The sequence below is a fragment of the Uloborus diversus genome, chromosome 7 (assembly GCF_026930045.1).
Source record: "Uloborus diversus isolate 005 chromosome 7, Udiv.v.3.1, whole genome shotgun sequence".
NCBI classification, from domain to species: domain Eukaryota; kingdom Metazoa; phylum Arthropoda; class Arachnida; order Araneae; family Uloboridae; genus Uloborus; species Uloborus diversus.
The window spans coordinates 147,337,545-147,359,223 of record NC_072737.1 but is presented as its reverse complement, the minus strand read 5'-3'; the positions used below and the strand labels follow the sequence as shown (position 1 = coordinate 147,359,223).

General features: G+C 31.9%; 1 protein-coding gene across 1 annotated transcript in view; it reads right to left on the bottom strand.

Moving 5' to 3' along the window:
* Positions 1 to 21,679, bottom strand: part of LOC129225927 (multidrug resistance-associated protein 1-like) — a 77,010-nt gene that overhangs the window by 35,804 nt on the left and 19,527 nt on the right. The window contains exons 7-12 of the mRNA XM_054860467.1: positions 20,779 to 21,033; positions 19,460 to 19,663; positions 16,808 to 16,954; positions 15,910 to 15,994; positions 5,081 to 5,274; positions 3,693 to 3,869 (exon numbers count right to left, since the gene is read on the bottom strand). Of these exons, the coding sequence (XP_054716442.1) occupies positions 3,693 to 3,869; positions 5,081 to 5,274; positions 15,910 to 15,994; positions 16,808 to 16,954; positions 19,460 to 19,663; positions 20,779 to 21,033 (1,062 nt within the window). The remainder of the gene's footprint in view (positions 1 to 3,692; positions 3,870 to 5,080; positions 5,275 to 15,909; positions 15,995 to 16,807; positions 16,955 to 19,459; positions 19,664 to 20,778; positions 21,034 to 21,679) is intronic.

The following is a 21,679-nucleotide window of genomic DNA, read 5'->3' as shown; positions in this document are numbered from 1 at the left end:
TTACATAAAAGCATTGATCTTCTGATAGAATACATAGAACGACCTGGATTTGAGATAAAAAATGCCTCTGAAATGTGCGATAGTATTTTACAGAAAATCTGTGAACTTAAGCTCCCCCAAAATAAGTCCCGGCTTATTGAGCTTACAGATGGAGGACCTGGTGTTGGTGTGGGAAACCATGAAGTTCAGTACCGTATAGCCGAGCGAATTCAAATTTTAAATTTAGATTATTACATTCGTTTACATCTAGCCCCAGGTGATTGTAGTAATGAAGTTGAAAGGGCACAGAGTTATGTTGGAGATGCTATTGCGGATGGTGCAACACTCGAGTGGGAAAAACAGAAATTTGATGAAGAAAGTTTAAGCAATCAGACATTGGCTGAAATAGAAGCTAGTGAGTTGAAACGATTAGAATACAATGCCAGAAGTGTTTGCAAAGAAGTTGCTAATCGCATAGAAGGTGCTCCTGGCCCTGGAGGATACTTAAAAGGTTTTGTTTCCAAACAAGCATGTGATCAGTTCTTTCACACTGATAATTTTAAGGAAAAAATAAAAGATCTCTCATATTTTAAGGCATTAAAATCTTTTATGGATTTGCATTTCAGGAAAGGAGAGAAATTTTTAGAATTTGTTAAAGAGTCCTGCCTAACAAAATTGGGTTATACTTGTGACTATTGTTTAAAATATCCTTTTGTTGGGCCAAAACTAAGCAGTATACCTGCTCCTGTGCCTGACACATCAAAATTGCCCAGTTTTAAGTATATGGATGTCAGAGTCACACCAACATCTATTAGTGATAAAGTCCGAAGTGTGGATGATTTCCAACCAAGAATACAGTTGAAGAAAGCTTTTGCTTTAGGTCAAGTTGAAGACCAAAATTTTGTGGAAGCTTTTTCAACAAAATTTATTGTTGAAAAACAATTTGTTACCGCCTACCTTGAAAGACTCAAGCATTCTGATTTCCTCCAAAAAAAGAGACATGCTTCAAATGTGCAGCAAAAGGAGGAAGAGAGTAAAAAAGATTATGGAGAGTTTTGTTGGGTGGAACTGTATGAAAATCGTGAGTTAAGACAGCTCCGTGTCGATATTTTAAATAAGTACCTGCATCATCATGGTTTAATTAACTCAATGAAACTTTCAAAAGCCCAAAAAATAAAAATTATAGAGAATCATATAGCTTCCAGTTTGTTTCCCAACGTGCCATTTAAAAATAAAAAAGATACAGAATTCTCAGACTCTGATAATGATGAGTATTCTGCAGAAAGTGACAATGATGAGGTGTTAAAAGTCATTAATGACTCTTCTACTGATGATGATAACAGTGATGGAAGTTTACAAGATTACGGGAAAGAGATCCAAACCCATACTAGAAGTGGGCGATTAGCAGGGACTTGGAAAACATTTAAATTTATATAGTTTAGCATAAGTTAACATATATTTCAGTTATTTTGTATATATGGTTTTTAGTAACCATTGGCACAGAGATTCCTCTTCCCTTTCTTTAAAGTATGTTATGCTTTTTAAAAATCAGAAGTTATGATTCATCTGTTCATTGCATCTAAAAAAATTGCATTACTTTATTTCTTAGCCTTTTTTTATTATGCATAACTTTCTGCAAATGTTTAACTCATAATTGTTAATGTTTCTCATATTATTTCGGACTAAAAATTGTATTTAATAAAATTATCATTCATGTCGATTTTAATATAATCCAAATCTTATTTCAGGATTATTAAAATTGTTTGATGGTGACAATTTGAAATGTTTAATGGTAGACAGCTGAATAGTTTGCAAAAAGCATAGATTTTAGATGTTTATTAAGAAATTTAACTATATTTTATGTACTATTTCATCTATATATAATTTGAAATATAGATGAAAAGTTCAAGTGTTGAAGGTTTTGTTAAAACTAATGTCATATTGAAATGAAAAAAAAAAAGAAAACAAACTAATAACTATAATAGCACCTTAACTTCTGATAATTGAGTTAGTCTTCCCATAGAAAGTTGCGAGACACTATATAGTGTATTTAGCACCTATGCATTTTATCTTAGTTTGTTGCTTTAAATTTTTGTTTTGTATCCGTTGGATGAAATAGCTCTTAGCTATTTCTTTATATGTACACAGATTTTTTTTTTTTTTTTGTACTGATTTGTATAATGGGAAATAAAATTGATTAATAGTTTTCCGAACGCTGATTTATAAGCTGAAAAAATACATATGCTGCTGTATGCTGATTAAAAAATAAATCTTATAATATAAATGTTGGTGGAGGGGGGGGTCATGAAAATATTTAAAATTTCATAGAGGGGTCATAAAAATAAAACAGAGTCTTGAAGAGGGGTCACGTAATTTATTCAGTAAATAGATGCTCAGCTTCCGGCACCCCCCTGGCCGTAATAAATGACCACTCCCTAATGAGAAATAAGAAAATCATGTGGCAGCAAACGCAAAAATTGTTTTTGTTTTGATTTGGTTGGTATGTTTTTGCTTTGGCGGCAGACCATGAGGAATGAAATGTATTCTTGTTTGCTCATTGACTAATGTTGCCAATATATATCTGCACATGCGTCGTCAATCGCAATGAAAATGATTTTTATACTTTGATAGGCGACATTTTGGGAAGTTTAATGCTTTGTTGCGATTGAATTTTTCAGATTTATCTTGAATAGATGTCTCAAAAAATCCCCACTCCCCTCCCCCCTCCTTTTTCTCTCCTAGATGTGTGTCCCGTATTTACTGTTCTTAACTCTGGCAACCCTGATAAAATTAGACCAACATGCATCAGAAATCAAGTAAAAAACAATTTTCAATTAAAAATACAGCTGCTGCAAAGCACTGTGAGTTGCTAGCTTTGTTCTGACCACTAACTTTTAAAAAACAATAGACAAAGGCAGCATTACAGTAAACTCCAATTTATCAGATAACAGATTATCATTACATCAATCAACAATCAGGAACATGTATTTCTGAAACAAAAAGAAATGGCTGCTTTTGTTGTCAAAAAATTGTAATTTTTAGCTCAGTTGTATTTGTTTTATATACTTATTTGCTAATTTACTTATTGTGCTTTCTTCATTGTACATACACTTGTTCTTTTTTTATGTTAAGCACTGTTGTGCAAAGATACGAAATACTTTTACTGTACTGGACATACTTCCACTGTTTCTAGATATCATTGTGCATGAATACAACCAAGTTTTTGAGAAAGAACAATTTTTACCTTATTAGTCCCTCATTTTAGTCTTTTGCGCTTTATCTGAGATTTTTGTTATCCGTGGCATTTGTGCTACCCAATTCCTCGGATAATCAAAAGTTTACTGTACTTCACTCAATTTTATTTTTCTATTGGGCTATAAGTTTCAAGACAAAGTTTATTACCATAAATATATTTAGTGAACAGTAAAAAAAAAAAATTTGATAAATTTATCAAGTGTTTTTCTCTATTCAAAAACTTCAATATACAGTGAAACCTGTGTGTAACACAATACTGTCTATAACATATTTCCTTTGGTCCCAACAGTATGTCAGCATAAATAATCAATTTGTATATAACGATAACCTGTCTATAACAATATTGTTTTAGATGTTGTGGACAGGTTTTACTGTATGAAAAATTATTTCACTAATTTAGACATCAAACTTAACAAATTTCAAATTCATTGCAAACACAGAGCAAAATAAATAAGCACCTTCTCTCCAATTTCAGTTTGATCACCTCCAGGCAAAATCTCCAGATCTGGTGTTAAAGCACATGCATCTAAAACACTTTCATACCTCTTAGACTCGAAAGGCTTAGTAAATAGTACATTCTTTCTTAAGGTAGCATTCTGTATCCATGCTTGTTGGGGAACGTATGCAACAGATCCCTTTAAATTAAACAAAAATAGTTTTAACATGAAAACATATCTAGAAGTATATGATTTTTATCAAAATTAATTAATGTATTTTGCATTTAACATTATAAAACAAGCATACAAGAAAACACTTGTTAATATTAAGGTTGTCTTTAAATGATGTCATGCTTTGAGGGGGGGAAGAGAGTTCATGAAACTATGACAGTTTGCAGAAAAAAGGAGGGGGTAACAAGAAATATGACATCATGCATTACAATAAGCTTATGAAAAACAGCATGACATGTAATGGATGAGGGGAAGGGGGAAGGCAAAGTGTGACACTTTGTGACACAAGGAGAGAAGAGAGTCAAATTTTGTTGAAAAAAAGTGTGACATCATTTATGGACAGCCCCTTAGAAAGATAGATGGGATCTGTGTAGTCCATCTCATTGTTTGTTGTTCAATAAATCTAATTATTACTAATTGAACCTAATGTGGGACTTTCTGACTTTTTATTTAAAAAAAAACCCCTTTGGGATCATATTGAATCATCTAGTCATTAACCTCAGAACAGAAAAAATATTGAATTTTCTATCTAGAAATACGAGGGGGGGGGGGAGACCACTGTAGCCTCTAAGGTATTGTAGAATTAAAACACATTTTTCCTTTCTCCTTCTGTAATATGAAAAAGTGCTATTCACTCTAGTTTAACTTCTAACCACCTCTTTTTTGCCGTTGGATGGTATTTCAAATGCTAAAATACTGTCAAATGCCTACCACAGCCAAAAGATGGAGATCCTTCTCTGAAAGATAAAATAACTTTAAATTTCATATTTTTATGCTCTACTGCGAAGGAAAAAAGAGAAAAATTTTTAAAATAAAAATAATACAATCTCTCAAACATGATGCAATTAACTTAAATTGCATATTTATTTTTAATGACTACCGTCATTTAAACATTGTATTAACTTTGCACATCACAACTATTATGGAATCAGCAATTTAACCCGTGTTTTATTTCATTTACTTGTTCATTTTTTACTTTCCTACACTTTGTACAAAACTTTAGCAAATTTGATTTCTGACTATACCAAAACAAAATATGCTCTACCATTTAACAAGCAAAAACTGAGTGATAGACAACAGAAATAAAAAGAAAAAACAACTGCTTCTGTCATTGAACTTAAACAAGTTTAAACTTTAAAAACAATAATAATTTTTGTGTATTTCATACATGTTCATACTTTTACATTGACTTTTCCAGACCACTTAACCATATCTCCCAGCAATGCAGAAAGTAAAGATGATTTTCCTGATCCAACTTGTCCAACAACTGCAACCAAGGATCCTTCTTTTGCAACGAAATTCAAATCAGTCAACACAGGAGGCTCATCTTTTGTCCAGGAAAAGTTCCCATTTTCAATGACCACAGGATCTTCTGAAACAGCAAAAGCAGTTTTGTATGCAATTAGATGAACTGAGGGAAAATAGCAACATAGAGAATTCATTACAGACAACATTCAGCCTGCTTAGCAACCTTAAGTGTGAAATTTATAGAAAACATTAGTGAGAAATTTTCCATACACTTAAGACCCATGGCTCCAGGAATTCAAAAAAAGTGGTAACCGGAAAAAATATTTATTAGGATGCAATACCATTTTGAGTGCTAAAAAAATCAGGACCAACATGTAAAGATTAAATTTTTTTACAAAAACACAATACCGACCCCTAATTTAGGATCTCTAAATTCGGAAAATCTTTAAAATCAGCCTTTTTTCCCAAAATTCCAGGTTTTTTTCTTTCTCCCTTTTTTTAATTCCAAAGAATATCACCCAAGAAGCTATTATTTTGATAATTTTGTAAAAAATCAATATTCAAGTCTCTCAATCAAACTCATTTTTCTCAAAAAGTTCTTTTTTTAAAACCTTAAGTCCTAAAATGTTGTTTTTCAAATTTTACTCCATTTTTCTTTTAGAAATAAATTCTCTGATTATTTTCACCCATGATCATAAATTTCACCCAATAACCTTGCAATCTGCACAAATAACTTATGTTTTTGCTTGATTTCACTATTCTTATACCGCTGAATATGTGCCTAATTAATGCATTAATGCATAAACAGCAAAATACAGCTACCAGCAACACATTGAATGAATCAAAAACTTTCTAAACAAAAAAGTTATTTGACTATTAATTGAGAAAACATAGCAATTTTTCAATAAAGGTGTGTATCAGCATTGATGTTTCCATAGTACTGCCATTTTGGAACGCCTCAAATCCGCCATGTTTGGTTTTGTTCCAAAATAAAATGTAGTGCCGGCCATTTTGGACCGCCATGTTTGGTTTTGTTCCAAAATAAAATGCAGTGCTGGCCCTGAGCATGCTGATTTGGGATTTAAAAAAAAAAAATGTTTAAAGCATTGAATTTTTTAAAGTATTTCATGTTAGCAAGCTGAAAACATGGTTGTCGTTTGCATTTCATAAGTCTTGCTTAAGACACACAAATGTCTTCTATACATATAATAAAATAAGATGTTTGTGTGTGTGTGGCCCACATCCCGGGAAAACGGTAAGGCCTAGAAAGATGAAATTTGGTATACAGGTGCAGTTTTTGCTGAAGATGTGCATCTCGGGCTTCGATTTTTGATATTTTAATTAGAAAAAAAGTTATTTAATGTTTTATGTGATTTTTACCACTTTTTAGTACTTTTAACCACATAGACCCCGAACCAATCGCGCCAGACAAACATTTTTTGTACTATAGTGCTGGAAATTTAATTTTAAATGTGATGAACAAAAAAATTTTGAAGATAGAGCAATTTTTGTATTTTTTATGAATTTTTGAAAAGACCTTTATTTTGCATCTTTTTCTGGGTAAGATTTTTTTCTAAACACATTCCGTGAAAAATATTGAACCCTCAATTCTAAAATTTTAGTTGGTAATAGTAAAAACATTCCGCCCCCTTCAGAAGAAAAAAGCTTTTAAAAATACGCAATTGATTTTTTTTACAATTTTTTTAATGCAGAACACAATGCAAGCTGTTCGCTTGCCGGCTGAGTTCCGAACTTACCTCATCACGTGATCCAACTGAAATCGTTTGCCTTCTCTTCACCTTTTTTTTAAAAATAGTTTTTTATCTTTTTGCAAGTGTTACTTTTTGCAAACTACGGGGAACATAGAGCCTTCTTATTGCGGGCTATTTTAATTAAATAAATAAAGCCCGCGGTTTTTTGCAAGATCTTTGTTTCTGTTACGGATTGGCGGTTAGCTTAGGTAGATACAGAGATAGATAGAGATTGAGTGGACAAAAGTTTTTTTGGAATTAATATGTATATAAATAAAAAAAGATTCTTAATTGCTGTCAGAGGTAGATATGCATAGATCATATAGATGGATAGATAGACAAATATAGAGGTCGATATAGTAGATGGACAGCAAGAAAGAGACATGCCCGTCATTTAAGGAACTTCAACGGAGTGTCAATGCTCCCCCCACACACACACCATGACTTTGTAAAAACAATGCTTTCACATAAAAGTGGAAGTGCTATTATTTTTCAACAGAATTTGCATGAAGAGTACGCCGTTTGTGTCTCCCCTCCCCCTCCTTTAAAAATATTTCAAACGACGGAACTGGAGATATATCTAGAAGATACTTTATTCAAATTACTAATGATATAGATAGATATAGATTGATTGATACCGTGACGAAATTTATTCAAGCAGCCGCCAAAAATGGCAACATTGGCGTAAAAAGGCGAATGATAATATTAATATATAGAGAAAAACATTGATTAATACCATCGCTAAATTGTCTAAGCAGCAGCCAAAGGCGGCAACCCTGTCGCAAAAAGGCGAATGGCGTAAAAAGGCGGACCAGCTGGTCACCGTAGGCGGCTAGTTGAATGAATAAATACTTAAACTTTTGAATTTTCATTCATCAAGCATGAAAGTGTAAGCAAAACTTTACTGTTTACATTAATGCAGAGGTTCCCAACCTTCAGACCTCAGCAGATCCCCTCTGGAAAAATTACAAACTTCGCGACCCCCCCCCTCCACTTCCGACGGCACGTGCAAAAAAAAAAAAAATTTTGACACAGTTAAACATTTTTTGCTTTTTTCTCTTTAAATTTATTTATTCATTGTTCAGGGATGAAAACAGCCCTAAGTCAAAAAAGAGGAAAGATTGCGAGACTTAAAATTTTAATATACAGGGTGCTTCGTTTTAATCTGCAAAACCTTTATTTTCACAACCGTTAGTCCTAGATGTTAGATGTTAACCGTTAGTCCTTCCAATTGCAAAAATGTTCAAAAACAGATGCGTACTTAAGATATTGAAAGTTTGAAGCAAAAATAAAAATGAGTCAAAAAATATAAAACTTAACTTTTTATACGGGCCCTAGGTCCCCTAACTAATATTTAGAGAAATAATCTCCATTGAAAAATATTACTGACACAAAAAACTTGACATTTGTGCGACCAAAACTCATGAAGATATTCCAGTCTAAAGGGACCATACAGGAGATGAGATTGGAACTTAACGCCCTTTCAGAAGAATGACAGGTCGTCAAAGTAAGAAAAACAAGGTATTCATATTTTTCATTGCTATTCAAAAATAAATGTAAGCCATGACGTGCAAAAACACACTACAAAACCTTGAACTGTTTGAAAAACCACACTCTAAACACACATACAATTTTAAGCACTTGTTAACCACTATATTTCCCCCCAAAATATGTTATTGACGCTGAGTGAAAAGTTGTGTAAGTCACAAAACACTATGTTTCACATCTCGATGAATAATGGTCGTAGTAATTTTAAACTTCTTGGGTTGGAATTATTTTTTAATGGAGATCATTTCCCTAAATGTAAGTTAGGGGACCTAGTGTTGGTGTAAAAAGTTAAATTTTGTATTTTGTGACTTATTTTTATTTTTATTTCAAACCTTCAATATCTTAACTCTGCATCTGATTTTGAAAATTTTTGCAATTGGAAGTATACATCTAGGGCGAACGGTTACGAAAATAAAGGTCTTGCAGGTTAAAACAGAACACCCTGTATATATATATTTTTTTTTTTTTTTACATTACGCGAAATTATATTGATACTACACTGGCGTTTAAATATTTTTTTTTACTAGTAGAAATGCTAACAAATGAATGAATAAAATAAGCTTGCATTTATTTAAGATTTTAAGAGCTATATCAATTCCATTTACCATTTTCAATTTCCCATAGCCCACAAATCAGGTGAAATTAAAACTTTATAATGTGACATCTAATGCTATAAAACTTCCATTTAATTAAATACTTAATACAAGCTAAAATCATTGGACATCATAATTACAAAATGACATTATGAGTGTGGCCGGGTCCGTCCGAAGAGCTGACGGCGCCCAGACGAAAGTTTCCTGGTGCCCCCCAGCCCTATACACACAGAAAAATCAAGTTAGTTATAACATCAATGCATAATACATACGGGTCATTCCATGTCAAGTGATCCAAAATTTGGGAAATTTTTTCCCTCACCCTTTTGTATTTCTTTGAAATTTGGCTCATCGATTGTACCCTTTGAGGTAATCAAAAGTCCAAATTTTTAGATTTTTATCTTTATTATTTTTTTATTTATGACACTTTGATTTTTCGAAAAACCCGCTTTTTTTCATGGATGCTTGAACATAAAATGGACGATAACTCAGCACCAAATATAGATAGAAAGATTTGGTAAAAAACATTTTAAAGTACATTAGTTGCTGTTTAATCGGATATGCAACATGACTAATTTCAAAAAAAATTTAATTTTTAAAAAATGAAATTTAAATTTTAAATTTAAATTTCTCAAAAAAGGTAAAATGAATTTTTTTTAAAAATTCTCAAAACTTTTTGTGTATTTTATCTTTATTTGTGCAAAGTTTCAAGTTGGGATCTCAATGGGATCATATTTTTATGAATTTTTAAATAAAATTTGACTTATGAAATAATGATATTTTTCAGATTCTAACTAGTTAAATATGCGATTCTCTCACTGGGGATGGTCTAGTAAGTAGTAATTGATCATAACTATGCTTGAAATGAGCTGACGTGAATTTGTAAATTGGCAAGCACCCCCCCCCCCCCCGAACCACCACTTTTATTATTTTTTTTTTCAAAACTATTTTCAAAATGTAAAAAATAAATAAATGAATAAAAAACCAAAATGAATAGTAAACATATAAAAAGCCGGTAGATGTTCATCTTTAAAGCAAGACAAAGTATATTACCCCCCCTCCCTACACTCACTCACACATACGATTAACACTATACTAGTATCACGCTTCACCTGATGCTTTTTTTTTTCAGACCAAGTGTTTCTTCTTCAATCCGAACTTCACAAAATGTACTTGATTATTTCACTATCTGATAAGGAAAGTTATGATTCATTTCGTCCCTTACTCCTGCACCAACTTTCAATTTTGGATGGAGGAAAGAAATAGTTTGCCCCAAGATCACAGCAAAATAGGAGTGTTTCCCCCCGTGTTGTTTCATTCTTTTTACACTAAACTAAAAATAAATCTAAGTGTCAGGTCATATGTCTGTCCGCATAAAACTAACTGTCTTTCTACAACATTTGGAGTACAGCTGTTTTTTCTTTTCTTTAATGCTAGTTTTCTTTTAATTTCACTTGTAAACGAGAGCAATGCAGCGAGATCTATTTATACATATATTAAAAGCAGTTATAGATCAAACAAATTTTGCTAATTTGAGCATAACCTTCCATGTTGTTATGTTTCATTCCAGATTGCCCCCCCTCCCCCTACCTAGAGTGCCTTGAGAACAGAGTGGCGACAACAGCGGTGTTTTTCCCCCCCGGACAAGCGTGGCTGCAACTTTCGTCCAGGCGACGAGAGAAAATTTTGACTGTTTGGCGATTTGCCACCAAGTGTGAATCGTTATCGCGGTTTTGGCAGCAGACATGACTTCAGCTTCTGAAGCATTTCGCACAGGCTACTGAGTTTATCTCCATTCTTTCTTTTCACTCATCCGCCAAAAACAAATACATATATAAGATTTCTAAGAAAAACGAATTTGAAAGTGATAAGCGACATCACCATTTTCTTTAGATATTATGTGTTAAGTGTGCGTGAATAGTAAATGACAAAGTGAAAAACACAAAGTAAATGACAAATTTTAACTTTCACAAGAGAAACGAATCAGGGAAGAAGACCATTACTTTAAAAATGAATATTAAAAAAAAAAAAAAAACCGACTGAGTCGCAACTGTAGAACCAAGAGGAAAAATTGAAAATCCTTTTAAAAGCCTTACATTATTAAAAATCAATGTCAAGTATTTTATTTGCTATTGAATAGAAACTGGCAACATATTGAAATATCATTTTAAATCATTGCTTTTAATTTCTTTTTCGGCCAACAATAAATTCGTTTATCAATCGCGTGAATAAAGGCTTAGTCGTTATTAAAATCTGCGTTTTTAAAATGTTATAATTCGAATTCTATGAAATATGGAAGTTCCAAACACATTCTATCAGACACGGAAAAAAATTCTCTAAATTTTGATGTTAAGTTTAAAAAGATTTAACTATGTTTTCACTGCAAAAATTGCGAAAAACCTTTTAGACGGGTTTAATTAATATCTTCGTTAATGAATGCCATCTAAAGATGCAACCTAGCTAAGAATACTCTCGATCAGCTCTCCTTTCGAACAATTTTTTTTTTTTTTTCAAAATCGGTCTATTTGTTTAGGTCAGTTTCAATTTTCTCTATATTGAATCATAAATAATAAGCAGCTTCATAGAATAAACTTTAAATAGTTTCCATATAATAACTAATATATATTTCTTTTTCTTTCAATAAAGATGCATTTTATTCTCACATAATTATTTCCTTTGAGTAAAAATATTACGGGATGAAACCCATTTACAAGCAAAACTAACTTCTAAAACCCGAAAATCAAACACTCCTGAAGCGGAGAATGGTTGCCGCAACGATAGTGAAGCCAAAAAGCTCGCCAACACAATCCGGAATCCAAAATCCCAAGATAAATGCTCTATAATTAAATCAATATCTCGCTTAGAGTTCCAAAAATGATAAAAAGTGATAGCCTATACATTTATGCACTTGAGACATAAGGTGAAATGCCAGTACAAAACTAATTATTCACAAAAAAAGCGTTTTTCTGAGACCCATCCAATCTTCCTATGTTAAGTCTACGACACTTTCGTCAAGATGCCCTCCGGCGGACAGACGCGCTTTCCCGCTTCTCAGGGGGGATGTGCTGTCGCCACTCTGATCATTCAAGGCACTCTACCCCTACCGTCCCACTTTCCGAAAGAAAATAAAGCTGCAAATGAGTGGCTCTCTTCAGTTTTTCTGACTTTTAGCTTTTATGACCCCCCCCCATTTATAAGCTTTAGTCACTACTGATGTTTAGCAGTGTGCTAAACATCAGGGGGGGGGGGTACCAATCTACAAAGTCATGTTAGTTCATTTCAAGCATAATCATGATTAATTACTACTTACTAGACCATCCCCAGTAAAAGAACCCCATATTTAACTAGTTAGAATCTGAAAAATGTCATTATTTCATAAGTCAAATTTTATTTAAAAATTCATAAAAATATGATCTTATTGAGATCCCAACTTGAAACTTTGCACAAATAAAGATAAAATACACACAAATTTTTGAGAATTTAAAAAAAAATATTCATTATACCTTTTCTGACAAATATAAATTTAAAATTTAAATTTTATTTTTTAAAAATCAAAATGTTTTTGAAATTAGTTATGTTGCATATCCCATTAAACAGCAACTAATGTACTTTAAAATGCTTTTTACCAAATCTTTCTATCTATATTTGGTGCTGAGTTATCGTCCATTTTATGTTCAAGCATCCATGAAAAAAAGCGGGTTTTTCGAAAAATCAAAGTGTCATAAATAAAAAAATAATAAAGATAAAAATCTAAAAATTTGGACTTTTGATTACCTCAAAGGGTACAATCGATGAGCCAAATTTCAGAGAAATACAAAAAGGTGAGGGAAAAAACTTTGGATCACGACATGGAATGACCCATACTTATTTTTTTTCCTATTAATGAACAGAACAATCAGAGGGCTATGCATAATACAAATTGAAACACAAGCAATGAATCTGTTTTGAATATTTGTGAAACATTAATGCCCCAAAAACTTTTCGAAAAATGGAAATGTTAAAAATCCAAATATTTATCTAGTAAAATCTTATCCCATTAGATAAAAAACAAACAATTAAAACTGGTTATTCACATTGATCAAATTAAGAACGCAAATAAATAATTTGCTGATTATCAATAGAAATGTATTTATCAAAGTAAGTTAAAATAAATTTCGATCTGGACTTTTCCAATGATTCTTTTCAAGAGTTTTTTTGGTTTTACTTGTACCAACTTAATACCAGCTTTCATATATGTTATAAATAAAAATGTTATTCTTTTGCATCAAATATTTGTTGTAAAGGTTTTAGGAAGAAGCCCAAAAATACTCAACAACATCAAAAATCACACAGAATATCGTTTTTGGAGCTCTAATTTCGAAAAATCAATGCCCCTAATATTACAAAATATGGCCTTACAAATTGCATTTTAAGACTTGAGTTTAAGAAAATATTCGAGCAACGGTGCTCATGATACCTTTCTTTAATATCACATGCAATGGGTTTTTTAAATGACACTTACAAAAAATGTAAGTTGAATAGCCCCTGAAAGTAAAACACTGTTTAAATTTTTTTAACGATAATTTTAAACAATTTTCCTGGGAAATGCTCCAGATCCTCCTATTCATAAAATCTTCAAAGTTTGACTAAAAAGTTGTGTTTTTAAAACTTCAATTTCGAAAACTTGCGTTGGGAGAAGGAACTGATTTCAATTTATTTAAAAAAATAATCGATCGGAAACAGTTTCTGAGCAGCTCCCTCCCTTACTGTAATGCCAATAAACATGGACTATAATCACGTTTTTAAGACTAAAATTACATTTATTAAAACTAAAAGTTTCAAAATCTGGACCGGACAGCTTTTTCAGCCTGGACCTTTTTTCCTATCCAATCAAAAAGATTTTTTTTCTTCTGATTTTAGAATGTGCTCCTTTAAAACTTTTTTATGGTTATGTCACTGCACGCAGGGGCAGAATTCAAGCACATTTGGTGAGAGCTAGACAAAAGAGAAATGTCTTTCGTTTGATTCTAAACAGTTATATTTTCAGAAATTGTATTTGCTTCTATGATACAAAGGAAACGAAGACTCAGAGAGAAGAATATTTTCGTGCCCTAGGAAAAATAGAGATTCATTGCAATGATTCTCTATTTTGTGTGTCTATGACTGTGTATCTATGATACACAAAATGAGGGGGTACCCCAAGGCGCTCCTCGTGAAAATGTCGTTTTCATGTGAATGTCGTTGTGTTCCGTCGAAACGAGGGGTGCCTTGCGGCGTCCGGGGCGATTGCCCCACTGGAGCAACTGGGTATATTCTATAAAAATCACTCAAAACTAAACCCAATCTAAAACTTTTCGAGCGTTTATGGTCATTTTAAGAACTAGCATAAAAATGATTATTTTTAAACTGATAAAAAAGTTTTAAACACTATGCCATGATTTGAGACTATAAGCATCTTACATTTACTATATTTGCATGTCTGTCATAATAAAACAGCACAGTATAATTAAAATGAATTTGAATTTATTAATATTTTTAAGAGCTATATCTTTGGTAAATCTGATAAGCATTAAAACTAGATTTGAAGAATGATGTTGGCTTAAATTAACTCGGATGGAATAAGATAAACATTTTTGAATGGCTGTGGCAGTCTTTATAAAAAAATAATAAATAAATAAAGTATAAGAAGGGTTGAAAATATTAGTCAACTAAAAGGTATTAATGTCTAAGCAGTAGAATGGCATAGCAGATAAAAATTAGAGTGTTACAGAAGCAGATGCAATTGGATTTCAAAAGCTACATCTAACGATTGCACCTACTGTCACTCTCCAGCATTTCCCCTTTCGCATCTATTTCACCCTCTTCACCAACAGAAAAAAGTTCCATACTTCTTTCTACTCAAGAACGAACAAAAGCCTTAGCATGAATCCTGATGGGAAGGTGGAGGCAGAAGGGAGGTGAGGGGTATTTGCACAATCAATCGCTAGAAAGTGGTGTTTCAAAACAATGAGAGTACAAGTCTTCAGCAAAAAAAAAAAAAAAACATACAAGAAAAGTTGAAAATAATAGAGTACAAAAAGTTATAAAGGTTTAAGTGATAGGATGGCATAGTAGACTAAAATGAGAGAGTGTTATGGAAACGGATGCAATCGGATTTCGAAAGGCATAAATGCTGACACTTTCTACGTAATTCTCGAGCTTTTTTCCCTCCCCATAGACGAAACGAAGTTCCTTTCTTCTTTCTACCATAGAAAGAACACGTGAGTTAGCAAAAATCCTGACAGGAAGAATGTTATCACGATCGATCGCTTGAAAATGCTTGGCGGCCGGGAAAGGAAAAAAATACAAAAAGCGGAAAATCAAGGATCTGCGGAAGATTTTCATCCCTGATTGTTCTATATATTTTTCAGAGTTCTTCTGTGGTTTTCAGTCTTACAGTATTATCTTGAGTTACGCAAGTAGAATTATATTTGAAATTTAATTAGAAGTAAAAATGTTTTATTTGAAGTATAATACCTCGGCTGTAAAAATGTGCCTCAATTTTCGCATTTTATTTAATATAGTTTTGTAACAATATGAGTTTCGTCATGTAGACAAAACTAACTAATGTGCAGTGCATTTATTACTGTGAGTTCGGAAGAGGAGGTGGGGAGGCTGTTACCTCTTGCATGTACTTAAACAAGAACTTTTTATTCCTCATAAAAGTGCTTTCTTTTTAAATTAAAGTACCGTTACCTGTCCGTCAATCTCAATTACATTTAACGTTTTAGCTGGATAACAACGCGGACCCCCTGGCATGGGCTAGCAGACCCCCGAGGGTTCGCAGATCACAGTTTGGGAAAGTCTGCATTAATATATATATCACATGAAACAAAACAGTTGACTTACTTTCAGAGGGATCATGTTTCACAACGTCAAGATCTAGTTCATCACTTTGTAGATATTTATTTATGCGCTTTAAGGCAACAACAAACTGTAATTAAAAACCAAAAGATGAACTTTTTCAACAGAAAGTATTAATCAATACATAATAAGATCATTACTTAAACACATTAACTGAGTTTTTAAAAAGAATTTGAAAATAGATAAGAAGTGGAAAGATTTTAATATTAGACAAAATCAGTTAAGAAAAATATACCTTAAAATTGATTGCAAAATAATAATCAGTAAGTAAAAATAAAGAAAATAAAACAAAATATAACTATGCAAATAATAATAATAATAATATTAATAATGTAATAAAAAAAGGCACTTATTCTCAAAATCTAGATTAGCAGTTCTTTACAAGTTTTGCCGGAGCACCTTGCTTGCTAAGCATTATTACACTTCAAAAATTTTCTATTTTTCACTCCACACAGGACACAGTAAAAGAAAGGGAAGAGAAATAAGAGAAACAGTAAAAATCACTGAATGTTTACATTCTTAAATGACATTCAAATAAATAAAAGGAGGAGAATGTGGGGCAAAGTGAAATAGCTGGGAAAATTAATTGTGAAACATTGCTCTTTTTTGCGCGACCTATGTGGTAGGCAGGCAAAAAGCAGAAAGAATGAGGAAAACAATCTGGTTGATAGGACAGTTGTCATTAAAACGGGAGAGATGATAAGTCTGTATTATGAAAGTTCAGAAAATAAAAACGAACAAAACAAAAAAATATTTTGAAAACATTACAATTAGTTTAACTGCAATATCTGTCAAAATTCACATTTTAGTGTATAACCCACTGTTATATCCCATAGTGACATTACAACAAACAAACAAGAATTAAGCAAAATTATAATTTTACCATAGCAGTGTAAGTTACTATCATAGGAAGAAGTGCAGTAGGAATTCTAAGAATGTTGAACAAAGACAGAGATACGAAAGCCTTGTTGGCATCTAGTACATTGTTAGAATCCATAAGTACATAGGTAGCAAAACTAGCTAATGCAATCTGGAAGAAAAAAAAATCAATAAAAATTATGATTAAAGTTGAAGACTGATACAATTCAGATAAGAGAGAAGTTTGTACAATAGAAACAATTTTATAATTGTACACACAAATTTGACATCAATTATATTTGTGTTTAAAACCTTAAATTTATCAGCTAAACTGAAGAATTAGCATACTAACCCTTAAACTTGGGCGGGAGGACGCCGTGCCCAACTTGCCCTTTGATTCTTAGAATGCGCCCAACTGGCTGTTTCATCGGTAAAATGGTGCCCTGATTGCCTTTTTGTTCATGTTTTTTTACTGGCACCTTTTTGATTTAAGATTCTTACCAGGGAAAGGAAGGGAGCCAGTATCCCCTCACCTTGTTTTCCTACAATGTCTTTCTTCTAAGTGAAAATAGCAAATATTTGCCCCTCTCCTCTCAACTTAGACTGCCATTGAGTTAACTATGAGAAAAGCATGCTTTTCATTATCAGTTACCAGAAGGGATAAAAAGTGGCCTGGGCACTGTAGAGACTAAACAATGTTTTCCCAAGGACTTTTCACTTTGGGAACACTACTGATAAGCCACTACTGAATTCCCAGGATCACTTCCTTACTCCTTGCCTCAGGGTTTGCATCGCCTTTAATTCAATAATGGGGGGGGGGGGGGCGGATGTTTACACTAGTTTCCAGCAAAGAATACTGGCTGTCATCCTTCCTCCTTATCGGTTCATGACTAGGGTGTGTTTTACTGTCCAATTGACACATGTTTTAAGATACTGTATGCCCCGCTTAATCGGGTAATGGATAAACAAATACCCTGCTTATTTGAATAAAACCTCCCGGAATCGAATATTTACTTATAGATGCAATGTTAAAGATTCCTGCTTAATCGAATAATTTCCCTGGACAATCAAATAATAGGGATCAGCTTTCCTATATATTTTTGCTGAGAAAACTTTTGAATTAATTAGAAATAAATAAAGTTAAAACATATGTTGAAGAAAAAATATTCAGTAATATTTTTTGCCTACAACAGGCGAGAAAAATAAAATTCAAACTTAGGGATTGCAATACCGGTATACCAAATACCGGTATTTCGAGCAATTTTGCAATTATGTAATACCAGTATTTTCGGTATTAGCTGAAAATAATAAATAGTTTTAATTAAAGAATTTTCAATATAACTTATTAAATATTTACTTCTATTTTAAATGTACATTTCTTTCACCCATGATACAGAACTGAAATCAATCTATTGGTGTAAAAATGTAGCTTCAAAAGCATGAAATAAATAGAATTTCATTAAACAAAAGAATTTTGTGCACCATGTTTTTTTTTTTTTTTTTTCATTTCCCTGATCGCTCATTTTCCCTTTTGGGAAAGTTAATTTCGAGTGTAAATTTGAATGCCCCCCCCCTCCCCTTATCCAATGAACAATTTATTCAAACCATCAATTGCAGGAATGCTTTATGATATTTTTCTTAAATATTTGTCTCAACTGTACTAAATTTTGACAAAAACTGTTTCTTGTTAGCATTACAAATGACAATTTGTTGGCACTAGCATTGGTTTGTTGTGCTGTCTCACTATTTGGCTTCATACTTGGCAAGATAATATTTAGAAATTATATATTTCCTTGAAAATTTGCATAGAGGAAAGGCATAAATATGTTCCACGAATTCAAAGATATTTTCAGATATTTACACAATTATAATAAGGAAGAATTTCGAAAAGAAAGCTAAAACGAATAAGAGAAACTAACAAAGTCAAATTTAGTAAAGTTTATCGTAAATTTCAAACCAAAGGGCTAATAAAAAGGAAACACAAACCCCTCCTGTTCAAGAGAAAATGATGTTAATATTGGAAAAGTATCGTCTCTTATGAAAGAAATTTCAACTAGCTTTAAATTGACAAAATAATAGAAATACACACAATACAAAAGAAACATACACACAAAAAGGTTTATCCAAAAATGACATGCAACAGACCGAATTTTTTTGAAGATAAAATACTGTTAGGCAATTAAACTAGAGAATGCGTATCAAGCATTTTTAACAGTACCACTGACCTGAGTGAATTCAGAAAGAGCAGTCCCAACTGTAGGATCTGTATAAGTTGATCATTAAAATGAGTTCCAGGCTTAGAGACAATTCAATAGATGTATTATGTTTTTTACTAGTATTGGTTTTTTATTATGACATTTGTTCCTTCATTTTATATTTGTTCACAATAGTTTTCCATAATGATACAATTTTTGTACAAAATTAAGAAATGTGGCAACAAAACAAATGTTTTCAGGCAATTTCTGAGAAATTTCAAATACCAATATTAATACCGGTATTCCGTATCACATTTAAAAAATACTGAATACCTGTATTGAATTTTTGGTCTGGTATTGCAATACCTATTCATACTCCATCAAAACATCTCCACTATTCTATCAAATTTGTCTTTGCTGTTACAAAAGAAAAAAAAAATAGCACATCTTGAAAATTTAAAAAAAAATATGTGAGTACTTACAAGAAAAGGAGCTGAAGTAAATACGAAAGTTATAGCTGCATTTAAATAGGCCTGGCTTCTGAGACTTTTTACTTCTGAATTTCTTACATTCAATACTTCTTTTATAAATGAATTTTCCCATGCATACAATTTCAAAACTTTGATGCCATTTAAAACTTCATTCATTAGTTTAGTTCTTTTATCTTTGTCTCTCATGAGAAGAACCTAAAGTAAAAGAAACAATTGAAAAGTCAGGTTAAATGTTTCATATCTTTGACCTTAATTAAAAGTAAATTATTCATTTAAAATGGATTTTAGAAAAGATAAATAAATAAAACACAGCAGAAACACATGAGTAAAAATTATATAGTTAACAACAAAAAACCTATTTAAATAGTATAACTGTGTAATAAGGTTCAAAAGCAAGTAATAAGGACAAAAAACAAATGACTGAAAAGCATAAACTACAATGAACAATCATTACTGAAAACTTTTCAAGTAAAAATGTAAACACTTCAAACTACGGTATACTCTATGTACCACAAAGTTGGAGGGATGCTAAAAAAAATTTGAAAAAATTATTTTTTGATAGGTACGTAAAACGTAATACGTAATAGTTGAATGATTTCAATTTTTAAATGAGTCAAAATTAAATTGGAAAGAATTAGAAAATACAGTGATCTAACGTTGTTAGAATTTCTTTAAAAAAGTCTAGTATCGGGGCTTGGCAACATCTTTTTTAAAATGATTCTTCTACCAATTTTTCTAATTTGACAAATAATGGCAAAATCAGTTTTCTATGTTTCTCAAGCACTCTATGTTAGAGGAAATGTCTTGAGAAGGAAGAAAAATTTGTGCTTGATCTGAATGATTTGTTTTGCATCACAGCACTTTCTTTCTTGATGCCCCATGGGTCTCAAAGTCAAAGGGACAGCAGGTAGGCTTCTTTGAATTATTTCTGGCTCTTCAGAGAAGGGTGTGAAAGATTCTTGAAAATATATCTCAATTTGCATCAACCTAATGGACTGTGATTTTTCCTTTTCCAATTTTTATTTTGAAATAATATGCTATGTTTCAACAAACAAGGTTTTAAATGAACTCTTCAACATAAGAATTAAAAATCACATTAAAGAAATATGCAAAATCAAGGTGCATCATACCAAGTTTTTTGAGACGTCCAAGTTCAAGATATTAAGAGTATACTCTACTTTAATTAATATTTCTTAAGACAGTTGCCGAGGATGAAATTCTTAGTTATTCAAAATAAGAAGCATTTACAGCACTTTTAAGAAGAAAGAAAAACTGTGATAGTGTAAAGAGCTAATGAAGATAAGAGTTACCTGAAATTTTCGAATGAGAACGCTGATAACAGCATTGAGAGGAATCATTAAAATCATCACACCTAGTCCTCCAAGTGTTGCATAACCCAACTGTTGCCACAATAGATACACAGCAATAACAATTTGAAGGGGAGCTGACCATAACAGATTCACCAATTGAACATAATCCATGACTCTCTGTGTATCAACAGACATGAGATTTACTATTTCCCCAACCGTAAAGTTCTTTCTTGCAGCGTTTGAGAGTACAAGAGCCTATGAGAGTAAAAATAAAATTATTTTCTGAGTTAATAGTTACATATAAGTGTTTATAATAAACAGGTCTCAAGAAAAGCAACTTGATTTCAATTTGTCAGATGTAATTTCAATAGCTGCAATACTTTAAGTTTTAAAAATTTACAAGCAAGTTTAGCAAAGTGAACCTCTTTATAATTGCATAAAATTTTATAGATAATTTTAGCAAATCAATAATTTTAAAAAGCAGACAAACTATTTACATGTTACCAGTACAATATGAAATATTGGCATTTCATAGAATACCAGATATTTTATGCATTGCCAGGGACATATAATAAGCATTTATTTCTGAAAATTTTTTGCAACCAAGATTTAAAGCCAGGTTTTGAAACATTTCAATGTTATTTTACCTTTTTTTGAATTGTTATGGTTTACAGTTGTATCACTTATGTTTCTAAAAGTTATAGTTTTGCATAAATTTCAATTTCAAACTATATTTTCAAAATTTTCACCCACATTAAGTATCATACAAAAGAAAAATACAAATAAATCATAACACTTTAAAAATAATGTCAAAACAAATGAGCAATCTTCAAAAAAAAAATTACCTAAGCAGAGAGCTATTTGTTACACATGCTGCATACTTCAATAAGGAAACATGACT